The following is a 13,517-nucleotide window of genomic DNA, read 5'->3' on the forward strand; positions in this document are numbered from 1 at the left end:
CCATTGCACTGGAATTGTGATCCTAAATACAATCAAAGTCCTGGGACAAACAATCTGCCAAAAACTCCCAACACCCGTTCTACAAATTCTACAATATTTACCACCTAATGTCCTTACATTTCAAGGGCCATCACTGTTGGACAAAGTCAATACTCCACACTGGTTTTAAACTGGTCATCACCAGCTGACCACATGGACCAAAGGAATTACTACCGAATTTAAGTGGGATCAGTTGGCATTTAGCTGTGATTAACCAATCATTGGATTGGGGATTAATTAGAGCAGATAAATGCGAAATGTAATCCATGTCATTTTCGCACCAACCTCTTTAAATGCCGTCTCTTGCTCACAGTGCACCGACATGCACACTGCTCCGTTGAGAGACATCCACAGCATGGCTCTAGGGTTGCAATAAATGGGCGATTCCTGTTTAACTGTTCAATTGTCCTTTTTGTTTTTGTATGTCTCATTAATTTAAATAACAAAAATTACTTACTCAAATAAGTTAAAATAAGAAATCACTAATTGATCCCGATGCCAACAATGTCATCAACAGCAAAAAGTGTGTGCAAAACCTTTTGCTTTAAAGCCACATTTCTAAAGTTTTAATAAGGTGGAAATCGCAGGCTGTCATCGACGCTTGTCTAGATCTGTGTGTGTGTGTGTGTGTGTTTGCAGTCAACCTCCACGCAACGACTCTGTTGTACGATCTGGTGCATGGTTCTAGCTTGCAAAGCTGGGCAACTGTTGCAGAGATAGAGAAAAGACAGAAAAAGATGGACGCTGTGCACATATGTAGCATGTAGCTGGGAGTCTGTGTGCTACGGGAACAGTGAGACGGGTGATTGTATTTTGTAGAAAACCCATTGACACAACTTGCCGCATGTGTGAATGTCTGTGATTGGCTGGTACAAATCAGGAATCACCTAGTGACACACACAGTCTCTCCTATCAGCAGACCAAAATATAGTATAGTGGTGAAATATCTTTCTTTTTCTGTCTCCATACGTTAATCTTAATTTATTTGACATTTCAAAAAGCACATTTTGCACATTCATAGCTTTTTTTCTCCTTTTGATCTTTCACAACACCCCATTACCCTTCTCCTCTCTACACCACTCATTCATTTTGTCCATCACATTTTTCCTTTCAGTATGTAAATTAACATCATCCAACTGTAACCCCAGGAGATGAAAATAGAAAATTTGCTTTTTCAAAAGCGAGGCATGCAGAAACATGTATCGCATTACCACGTCATCGCAGATGTAATAAAAACCGGCAGGCTAATATAATACTTACCGTGAACATCAGCTGGCATCCTCCAAGTATGTAGTCCAGAAAAGTGTAGTCCCTTGTAATCTAGAAACACCAGTCGGAAGAGTAAGAAAACACTTATTTTAAGAAGTATGAATGTTCAACATCAGCTGAAATGTCATGTGGATCTCACCAGCTTTAAACACTATTAATTGTGCTCCAAATATATGTTGTTATCCATTTGCATGAAGGGATAGTTTACTTTTTTGAAGTGGGTTTGTATGAGTATTTATACACAGCAGATTCATTGGCATTATTTGAGCAACGGTCAGTGATTCCATTTAAAAGCAAAAATTAAGGAAAAGGGCAAAGATGTGATAAAAGGCGCATAGCTAATACAACGCTTCCAGTGTGAAGAAGAAGACTTGAGTACGGCTCCAGGACCTAACGTACCATAATTGAGTTCAGCTTCAAGTAAAGTCAAACGGCTGTTTTTGTCAATGGAGTCTGGAAGCTTAGAAAAGAACGTCAATGGGTTCAGTTTTCAATCCGAAACATCTGCACGACAGCAAAGTAAAGCAGAGAAAATGTTTTACGATTTATTTCAAACTGGATAATTTTGGTTTCTTTGTAGGTCGCTGACATATAGGTTTTACCGTTGACCTCACCCAGAAGAGCACATTTGTTTGCCTTTGTGCCGGTACATTAAGCTTTCTTTTCATGACCAGCATTATTTTTTGAAATGACAAAACAACTCTTATATTTTTCTGAGTCAAGGTAATCTCAAAGGAGCACTAATTATCGTCTTGTTCCAACGCAATTTCCACTCCACTTACAATCAATATTTAGCAAGGATTTACTGTCATTAGTCTAATCCCTGCCAACAGCAAACAAATATAATTACTGTATTAGCCGAGCATGTGCTGGTTGTGTACGCGTAAACTGCTGTATGTGTCTATGAACATGGCAGTACGGAGGCTTGTTCATTGTTGTGAGCATGAAAAGAGGAAGGAAAATAATCAATTACGAAAGCTTGTCATTGTATGCGCACGGCTCGAATGTCATCGCAATGGGAAGCTAAAGGAAAGTGTTGAAGCTTAATGTGTCCTCGGCGGGGCTCAAAGTTACCACACAAAATAGAAATTCTGAGAGACTTACTGACACCCAATAGGAAGTGTAAGTTGATCAAAAGCTCAATCAAATGTTCTATTGAGTCCATATAGCAGGATGTGTCATTATGAGGTGGCGATTCTTTTCTCCCTTCAGCTCAGAATTTGAATGGATTTGATAAATCCTACTCATGATAAAAAGATGATAGGAGTTTTTAGGTATTTTAAACCAGCCTTTATTACTTTTGAAATTAAAAATAAATTTAGAGCTCATACAAGTCTAAGAAAATTAATTGGCAACTAAAATTGAAGGCATGAAACTGGGACAACGCCGTGTCAATTTTTGGAGCGATTTTTTTACATGGGAAATGTGCGTCGCACACCTGATTCCACAGGTGTGGGTTCCAGGCTAAGTATAGCAGCGAGAACACAAACATCAGTCTCATGCTGTACACTGCCCCAATACCAGCAGCCATCATTCAGATGCAGAAGATTAGGATCGCGGAGCCAAAATGAATGCTGCTGAAAAAGGACAAGATCATCCGTCCATCCAGGCATCCTTACTTTACACATCTTGACAATGATGAAGCCAGAGTTCTTATAATTCTTCTTCTTTTTCTGTTTCTTGGGGTTGATGCAGTCAAACTCTACCTAAAAAGACAAACATGTTATTACAGAGAATAAAGGTGATCAGTATCAGAAAAGACAACATTAGAAAGAAGAGAAATGAACGGACTGCTGAGAAGCTGTGATTTGAATCTGCATGTATTCCACACACCCCCTGCAATAATTATAAATTGAAAATGTAAGCAAACTATTCTATAGTGGTTTAGTTAGTATTCAGTCCATATGCAAACCCACTTTTCAATCAAAAAGACTGTTCGTCAGTACCAGAGAGAAAAAGTCCCACAAACACACATTAGATGGCAATTTGATGAAAAGATCATTTAAGACATGCACGCACACACACACACACACACTCACACACTCACACTACACATGCCTCGAGTCAACTAGTGATTCATATGACAGGTAGCTCTAAATGCCCTGTCGCGTTCCTGGGGCTCAGCTAAAGGCTGCTTTACATCTCAAAAGCACTTCTCATTTTCTCATCCTTCTTTTCTCTCTCTCTCTCTCAACCCCCCATCTCGTTATTTTGCATGTGTGTGTCTGTGCGTGGTTGAGTCCCTACATCGTTACCACACATGAAGAGACCCAGTGGGAGAAGAAGTCATGAGGCTTCCTTGGCACATGCACACACTCAGTTTCACAAATAAACACACACACACACACACACAAATATTTCCTGTATATCGATTCAGTCAATTTAGTGCAGCTAGCGAAAATAAGATTATTATCTATTGGTGCATGATTCTCCAATACCATTCTCAATATCATTGCATAGCACTGAAAAAATGTTACAGCTAACAAGCAGGTAATCAACGATTTCTTGCAATTAAATAGAATTACATACGGTCACGGTTTGTTTCCTGTCTTTCAAGCCAATTCCCTCGTTCCTGCACCCTTCTATTGTCATTTTCCACCCGCCAAATACATAGAACCTTCCTTCCTCCTCACCTGACTACCCCACCTATCCGCTCTGCCCGACCTTCCTCAACCACCTCACGTGTGTTTGATTCCTTCATCTGTGTATCGGTCTAATCCCTGTCGCCTGTGGCAGGTGTTATTTTGAACAAAGAAACACACAATCAAAATAATGTCAAACATATTTTACCTCCACTGAGTTCTGGGCTTCACTCATCTTGGCCACCGTGGTTTGAAACTCCCCAATGAAGTCATGGCCTCCATCGTTGTCGTAGTCGTAACACAGGACCTGTTGTTGTGTAGAATACAGCATATGATGTCATCTCCTTCCCCATGTTATAACCAACTGGGTTAGCTTGTTTTGCTTACTTTTTGACAGTCAGGAGGGTTATTTCCTTCGTATTTTTACCTCTTTACTCTTCCCCATGTAGCTCATCAACTCTCTATCCCAAATGTTAAGTTGTATCAACATCAATATTGATAGATTGTTTTATGGATTTGGACCTAATTATTTACTATTTAGCAACGTATAATGACCAATGTGATCACACTGTTATGTATTGGTTACCAGTGTATTAACATTCTAGATATTTGTTCTATGGTACATTTCCACCGCTAAGAGATGATGAATTAGAAATTCACACCAGTTTGCAACAGATGAAATTCTAACCTTGATGTTTCTGTCCACCTCTCCGTTGCAGAGAGAAATTAGCGGCACGGTGAAAGATTTCCACGCAGGATCCAAAGTGTTCTTTATGACCTGATATCGCAGATAAAAAAGAAGGCAGCTAATCATTGAAATTCACAGCAGCAGATCTATAATGCAGTTGTAAACACAGCGGAATTACCAACACGTGTTTCTTTCACCCTTCATTACAGTTACAGAGTATGCCCTTGACAATGACCACTCATGGTTGAGTCACCTCAGTCCTGTGCACCAGCATCCATTTGCTGTCTTCTCCCTGTTTGTGAAACTCCAGGTAGGGGTCTGACTTCCCAAAGAAATCCTGCACAAAACAGAGAGATTTAGTCACTTAAAGTTCGGTTTTATCCTAAATAATTCATATACATATCCAGAATATAGCTTGTAGCAGCAACACCATTTTTCTTTGTTTTATTTTATTAATGTATTTACTAAAACAGGTGTTCTGCAGTTCTGCATTGACTCTGCACAGCTGGCACACATCAGCATTAGTTCCAAATCCAAGTTCAAACTGTGCTGTTTCTGACCCGCTGTCATTTTTACCTTTACTGTAAACCATAAACCTACCCAATAGATTCAAAATTGAGAAAAAACTAAAGATAAAATAAAAATCCTGCATGGTTTTCCTTTCCAACTACGTGTGCACCGATGAGTTGGCAAATGTGAAGGATATAAAAAAACATGAACTGTTTATTTGTGAGTTTACTGGGCTTTGCTTTGTGCATTCTAAAGCAATATGTGTCTCTCTCATGCACAGTGTGCGCGCGTTCTTCCGTGCACGCTTCAGTGTAAGCTAGTGGGTCCAACTGCCTACCTTTTTATCCAGTTTACGCCCACTCAGGGTCAAAGTGATGATTCTGTTGTCAGACAGCTCCTGAGCTGTTATCTAAAATAAAATTACAGGACAACATTAGCTGCAGCAAAAATACTATTAGCTGTAACACTCACTATCAACACTCACATGGACGACAACAATCACAACATCAACAGCAAATTCATCAACACTTCCATCATCATTGACAATTGCAAAGGGCCCATTATAGCAAACAGCAGCGATTACGTCGACATGACCAACACCCATTGATAATATGATTCAATATTAATATTCTCACCGTAATGGATCCTTTCCCAGCTGGTTTCCCATTGGCTAATACCAACGGTCTGTGGAGTTTCTTATTAGACACAATCTGATTGACAATTAGAGAAGGACAGACAGGACGGGAATGAGGGTCGGGGACTATAGGCCACATGAGGTCAATGCATTTCATAGAAACTTGTACTCTGCCATCCTACTTAAAACAAAACTAACTTTGAACTGAGAAATGAGAAATCCTTCCATACCACCCCTAGCGTGCAAACGAACTCTCCCAGGAAGTCATGTTCGTAGAGCTGTGTGGCACACTTGTCTTCATCGAACATGGCAAAGCGAAGCTTCTGGATTTGCTCGAAATGGTAGTCCACGTGAAACTTTACCCCAAACACTGGGTTCAAGTTGTTCACTGCTGTTTCAGTGCGACTGAGCTAAAAGACAAGAAGGAAGGACAAATAGGTTTGAAACAAACAAAATAAACACAAGTGGATTCTAGCGGCCGTGTTCACTGAAAAGGAGCCTATGATGGGTGTGTTTTATCAATTTTAATTGAATCTGGCATTTTTAAATCAAATAGTTTGTTCAGATGCACAATGGTGAACTGTGTGTGGCATCTCATATTAAGATATTATGTTTAAATGTAAAACACAGTAACTTGGTATATTATCATTTGCAGCTTTCTCTCTGACTCCTTTTTCTCCTCCATCTCTCATACATTGTGATAAATGGACTTACATAAGTCTCTGGCTGCTATTTGTATCTAACACGGCTGGATTCAACTTTCTCACTTTATCATGAGGAATGAAATACAAGCGGAAAAAGGGATGAAATAGATTAGGCGATAAATGAATGTTGTTGTTGTTGTTGTTACAATGTTGTTTTTAATCAATGTTTTGGGTTTTTTAAACACAAAACTACAGACATTTGATCATCTTGGAGGCAGAACTTGGTGGAACATGTTGAACAGGCAACTCTTCCAGCTAGCTTAGCCTAGCAGCTAGCTTAGCATAGCGGTGCTTTAAGTGGTTTGCCACTCACCCCCCTCCTGTTTGACACATAGAGGGTGCTGCCCACTTCTCCGCTCTATGTCGTGCCTCTGTTTGTTTTACAGCCAACGCAAAAAGCCCTCTCCATCTTTAACTACCATCTTGCTTTCTCCGATGTAACTTACTTTACTCCCGGTTTACTTTCGGAAGTAAACAGACGTATGTTAACTACATTCAAAACATTTTGTCGCATTAATCTCGGCCACATTAATCGCATAGATTAACGCATTTATGTTGACAGTTCTAGAATATATAACTGTCCTTAAATACTTCACTATGCAATGTAACGCAGAAGGTGGCCAGTGCTGCTTCCAGTGATACTGCATGCATAACTATATAAAAAGTGTCAACAGCTCAAAGTAAAATGCAGTATCCTAAGGATATTACAAAGCTACCAACTCTCATGGTATCTCACTCTCAGCTGGTCTTGAAAGCTTGTTTCGTTTTCATTTCAAATAAGAAACGGTATATATATAATGCAGCACCAGAGTAAATACAATATATACTGTACATATCAGACATAAAATAATTTGGGAAAATATCTCAAGGGATCGGATCTGAGTTGTTATACAGTCGAACATCTTTCTAAAGAAGATGAAGAGGAGCAGCTGCAGTTTGTGTTAATGCTGAACTTTACTGGATTACACTGACAGGTGTACATCTAATTTGTAATCATATTGGATGGAACAAAGTCAAGTCAAGTCAAGTCATTTTATTTTGTATAGCCCAGAATCGCAAATTACAAATTTGCCTCAGAGGGCTTTACAGTCTGTACACATACGACATCCTCTGCCCCGAAACCCACCATCGGCACAGGAAAAACTCCCCAAAAAATGAAAAAACCCTTACAAGAGGGAAAAAAGGGAAGAAACCTTAGGGAGAACGTCAGAGGAGGGATCCCACTCCCGGGATGGACAGACTACAATGGATGCCATGTGTACAGAATGAACAATGTATAATACATGCAATTCCTATGACAGAAATGATTCAAGTAATTGTGAGTAGTAAGCCAGGCGCACAGCAGGACCACTGCAGAGGCAACCACCATCAGATAGAACCACCATCCACAGAATCCTGTGGGGAGGGAGAGCACAGAGATTTTAGGAGAGGGTAATGTCGGTTTATGAGTAAAGTAATATGATTAATATCTAAAATAATGATGATGATGATGATGATGATGGCAGCAGCAGGCGTCAGCATGGCCACGGTAGGTGTCAGGACCAGGGTCCCGAAGGAACCACGATCTATGGAGACCTGATAGGGGCGAAAGCACAAAAAAAAACTCCCGGAAAGAAGCTGAATTAGTCATGTGCATTAATAAAACTTGAATTATGGTAGAAAGAGAGCGTGAGAGAGGAGCTCGGTGTGTCCTAAGAATTCCCCCGGCATTCTAAGCCTATAGCAGCTTAACTAAGGGCTGGTCCGGACTAACCTGAGCCAGCCCTAACTATAGGCAGAATCAAAGAGGAACGTTTTAAGTTTTACTTTAAAAGAGCTGACCGAATCTGCCCCCCGGACTGAAAGTGGAACCTGGTTCCACAAAAGAGGAGCTTGATAACTGAAGGCTCTGGCCCCCAGCCTACTTTTTAAAACCATAGGAACAACAAGTAACCCAGCATCTATGGAGCGCAGTTGCCTTGTAGGGCAATACGGTGTTACAAGCTCTTGAAGATACAACGGTGCCTCACCAGCAAGTGCCTTGTAGGTGAGGAGAAGTACCTTAAAATCTATTCTTGATTTAACAGGGAGCCAGTGCAGAGAAGTTAATACAGGAGTGATATGATCCCTTTACTTAGTTCTTGTTAATACACGTGCTGCAGCATTCTGAATCAGCTGGAGAGGCTTAAGAGATTTACAAGAGCAGCCTGATAACAAAGAATTACAGTAGTCCAGTCTGGAAGTGACAAACGCATGAACTAATTTTTCTGCATCACTTTGAGACAGGAAGTTCCTGATTTTTGATATGTTACGTAGATGGAAATAGGCAGTCCTTGAAGTCTTCTTTATATGCGAGTTGAAGGTCATATCCTGGTCGAAGAGAACTAATAAGGGGGTGAACATTTAATTCAGGCCTGTTGTATTACATCACACTGAATTAGCTTTTTAATGGTTTCATAAAGTAAGAGGAGGTTGGATATAGCAACAATAATTAATCAGATAATATTTTACTGGATAGTAACACATTCCACACACACACACACACACACACACACACACACACACACACACCGTTTGTCTTGTTATTACTCAAACATACTTGTACAGTTAAATTTATAGACTTCACTATAAATTAAATTGAAAATGTACCTGAACCTCATTGGTGTTTTTACATTAATATTGATTATCCTCATGGTATTTTATGTATATAATATAGTGATCAATGAGGCTATATACTGTAAGATAGGTGATCATTAACGTCATAGTATTTAATATCTATGATACAGTGATCAATCAACCTTGCCCACCGATCTTAGCCGAAAATGGCTAACCAGTTTCTGATCTGCATCTGATACCTCAGATACCTTTAGTTAATTTTGTCATGTGTTGATCCATTTTATTGGTTAAAAAACAGACACTGTTTAAGCACTTTATTTGTTGAACTTTCTTGTTTGATGGAACGTGTGGTGGGAGGCTTTTAATAATGAAAAATATTTCTCCCCAACTTATCTTTTTTGCATAAATCATTAAGTGCTCTTAAGAATACAATTATTAAGAATATAGTTTAGGTTTCAGTTAAGAATTAGTTGAATACCGTTAGTACCGTAGTCAAATCTCAAACACAGATCTAATAATTAGGCTATATTGTGGTACATAGACAGTCATTGAGGTACAACAATAGTTTTCTGGTTAAATGTTCAGCACAAGTCTAGAAGGCCCCACAAGTCATGATCAGATGAACATGAATCAGAATAATTTTTTTAGCATACCACCCAAAAATTGACTAGAATGTAGGAAATAATATCTACTTAAACCAAAATGTCCTGGGGGTGGACCTTCAGCTGTGTCTTTGCTTCACAGAATGTAACCAATGTTTTCCAACTCCAGCAGGCCGCCCCTATCAACGACTTTGGGCCCCACAAACCACCAGATAGCAACATGGCTATACGGTCAAATTAATTCCAATCCCCTGATTTTTGAGCCACCAACGTGTGTGGTTGCGTACATGGCAAGATTTAGGTTTCTTGAAAAGTTGGCAGCACTGATATCAATAAAGAAAAATGAATTTAGTATTTGTAGTAATACAGAAAAATCAATTCAGTATTTGTAGGCTTTTCAAAAGTCGTGTATTTAGATTCCAGTAAGGCTTGGCCTTACCAGGCCTGAAACCTTCTGAGTGCTACAGTTCTTCACTAAGGCCTTACAAGTCCACACAAGAGTCCACAGCTCACGGCTCTGTGAGGCTGTAATTTTATTAATATATCCACAGTGCTTGTATCGACAGTAGTCTTTCCCCAAACAGCAGAGTTTCAAAGTTTTCACTGTTTTAAGATGCTTTAAATTAAAATGTTCTGTTTGCTCTTGCCTTTATTTGAACCAGATTCAAGGATTTTGGAAACTGCAATGCATCTTTTTTAGCTTGTTTATCATTTCAATTTCTGTCTGACGTTTCAATCAAGGTGCTTGATTGTTTTTAAATTTCCTTTGATTTTGCCTTCTTTTGATGGTTTTAATGGTTTTAGGTGAACTTTGTATTGCGTTGTTGTTGAAATGTGCTATAAAAATAAACTACCTTTCCCTTACTATGTAGATCTCAATGATGATTTGATGTCTGTAGAGCCTCTGAGTATTCTGAAAAGCGCTCTGTAAATAATATATTGTTATCATTAATAGGATGTTGACCGTATGAAAAATCTGACAAAGTAACCAAAAGTAAATACAATCACTCCTGAGGGTAATCCAACAATTGTCGAGGGCTGTTGGTCTCTTCCCAAACTAATTACCAACTTTGTAGCAGTCATTCATCTGCATGTAGATAATTCAAAAAACAGGATTATTAGGACTTTTCAACATCCTCAAATACCTTTCCCAGGTGAATCCAGTAGTAGGTTTTCAGTAGTGAAACCTGATGACCCCAAAAAATAACCCAGTCAGCACACAGACACATCTGTGGGTGTCTGTAACAGCCCTTTCAGTGTCACTTTATTTGCCCCGGCTCCTCCAAGCCGAGTGGTTGGATGACTAATATTCAATGGCTGACTTACTTTCCAGTCTGACTCACCCTGAACTGACTGCTCAGTGTGTTTATCCTCCATTAGACAAGGTCACTCCATGTCTAGCTAGCCTGTCACCACTTCTGAACCTAAGTGAAGATAAATTTGTATATGGTCATTGGACTGATAATCTATAAATGGTGGCCATCCAATGTCAATAACAATTATAACTGTGTTGCTGATTAACACTAGTTTGTTGTCATATAATAATACAGTGTTTAGTGACGCGGCAGTTAAGTGCTTGGAGATAAGTGTTGATAAATTTAAGGGTGCTCATATTTACAACTTCCCACAAAAAGGGCCACCTCATTGGTTGATGACACCAATGATGGTGATTTTGTAGGCTCACCACTTTGTTCCCTACCAAATTCAAAATAGCCGCCGGATGGATTGCTGTGACATTTTGTGTAAACATGCATCGGCCCAAGAGGATAAATTAACATCAGGTCCAAGTTTCACTGTGCATTTTTGATTCATCAAACCCCAGTTTGTCGGAATGAGTCCGCATTTGAAAATCACATTCTTAAGAATGTGGAAGAAGAAAATAATTTTACAGTATTAGATACATCTGTGCCTTCTATGAATGATTTTATCTAAGATATCTCGGTTTCTCTAAATAGGGATTGTTCTTTCTAAAGAAGAGGAGAGACAGGCTGTAGACCTACAGAGCTGCAGAGCGGAAAGAGTTTTAACTTGATCAGTTCTTACGGCACTTATCCATCTGTCTGATGCATGGGAAGGGAGCAGAGAGTACGATCGCACTTTTTGGCTTGAAAACTGCTATTGGTGGTGAATCAGACCCTTGTGCCACTTTCTTATTTCATGCATGTTTTATTATTGCAGAATTTAGACAGAATAGAAGGCAACACAACAGGCAATTGAAAAAGTATTTTTTTCTCTTAATACAAAGGGTGGAATATTAACAATATGAACAGGATGTAAAAAAAATAGCTTTTTAAGTAGGTATTCATGTACGTTACTGCAGGATATGATTATGTGAGTGTTTTAAGACGGATGAATAAACATAACAAAAGCTTTTGACATCTGCCAATTTGTATACTTTGCTACTGTGCTCTGACATCTTCTTTATGGACACATAATGGCACCCAGTTTGTGGACTTCTTTGGCTATTTCTTCCATTTTGAAATAGCCACTTCCACTTTAAATCCCGGTACTAAACTCGTGGTCTATTTAAGCTGCTCCAATTAAAATGTTCATGTTAAAAATGCATTAGATCAATGTGTGTAACGGGAAAGGTGAGGCTTGGAGTGACAAACAAGCAGCTCTATGGAGTATTTTAGCTTCTTTCATGTTGTTGTTTTGCTTTAAGACATGCAACTTTACTTCTTTCCGTTTACTCCCACCACTTTTATTGACCTAATTTTCAGCGGTACCTTCCAATGAGGAAACGCTCATATATATCCTTTATACTCTACCCACCCAGCATCAAACAGGCAAATTCAGCAGGAAAGAATCTGCTCAAGCACTAAACAAGCAGCACTTTTCAGGGTTGGGGCGTATTGAAGCCGCTCCAGCTTTAGCTTTTATCCTAATCTCCCATCGTGGTTTCCTTCCTTCCCCTCTTTACACTTCTTGTTCTTTCCCACGTCCCTTTCTATCCCCGTCTACCTCGACTCGTTCTCAAATCGCTCATTCCATTGCAAATTTTTCCTTCATCCTCTGTTCCCCTCCAGCCTTTTCTCATCTGGCTCTCTCACACCTACTCTCGGCAGCACTTAGCCCTCTTACCCGCTCTCTTTGCCCCTGATGAGCCCAGCTGCTTCTCGCACCTCTGGCTCACAGACAGACGGACACAGAGGGACAACCAGAGAACGGAGAGGGGAGAAGAGAGAAGGACAAAGCTAACATAAGGGTAATCAGAGGAAGTGAGAAAGCCGGGCTGTGAAAGAAATGTGACAGCTGTGGATAATATCAGAGAAAAAGGTTCGGGCCTATTTCCCCTCCTCCATCGTTCCCTAACTCCAGTACCACAAGTTGTTGTTTCCCTTCCCGTTGCCATAGTAGCCGTTGGCAATTTCACATTGGAGCCACGTACCCTGCTGACCGTCAACTGGTTACAAATCCGAGGCACTCGCCTACACACACACACACACACACACACCAGCCAGTTTGCCCTGTTGACCAGCTGTTTGCTGCAGAGAAGCCTTGAGGCAGCAGCCTACACACAGCAGAACCTCATTACCATGTTTCTCTTTGGCAGCAGCAACTTAGTGCTCGTGTTTTTATTTCTCCACACAGTCGTAGATGCTGTGTTAGGTCACTCGTTCACGTCACATATTGCTGTGAAGGACTGGGAGAAGATCTCCCCAAACGAGAGACACGCCACAGTGTAAAGTGGTATGTTAATACAATTAAGTTAAGTTAGTGAAGAGGGAAAATAAATGTTTTCTCAGCCACTTACACATCCTCAAGTGGATGCACTAGTTTAATGGAGCCAAATGCTGAGCAAAGTGCACTCTGACATCCCAGAACGTTGCTTGTTTGAGCTTTCTTCTCAACCAAAGAGACACTGTGCTGCTCAGACACCAAGTTAATAAC

General features: G+C 39.9%; 1 protein-coding gene across 3 annotated transcripts in view; it reads right to left on the minus strand.

The window, feature by feature from the left end:
• The window catches only part of LOC120812454 (copine-2), a 34,438-nt gene that overhangs the window by 16,343 nt on the left and 4,578 nt on the right, over positions 1–13,517 (minus strand). For all 3 annotated transcript variants that reach the window (XM_040168421.2, XM_078097342.1, XM_078097343.1), the window contains 8 exons: positions 5,953–6,132; positions 5,724–5,798; positions 5,426–5,497; positions 4,832–4,915; positions 4,579–4,668; positions 4,099–4,197; positions 2,928–3,014; positions 1,300–1,359 (listed from right to left, as the gene is read on the minus strand). In XM_040168421.2, coding sequence (XP_040024355.1) covers positions 1,300–1,359; positions 2,928–3,014; positions 4,099–4,197; positions 4,579–4,668; positions 4,832–4,915; positions 5,426–5,497; positions 5,724–5,798; positions 5,953–6,132 — 747 coding nt within the window. The remainder of the gene's footprint in view (positions 1–1,299; positions 1,360–2,927; positions 3,015–4,098; positions 4,198–4,578; positions 4,669–4,831; positions 4,916–5,425; positions 5,498–5,723; positions 5,799–5,952; positions 6,133–13,517) is intronic.

This window comes from Gasterosteus aculeatus, chromosome Y (assembly GCF_964276395.1).
Source record: "Gasterosteus aculeatus chromosome Y, fGasAcu3.hap1.1, whole genome shotgun sequence".
NCBI classification, from domain to species: domain Eukaryota; kingdom Metazoa; phylum Chordata; class Actinopteri; order Perciformes; family Gasterosteidae; genus Gasterosteus; species Gasterosteus aculeatus.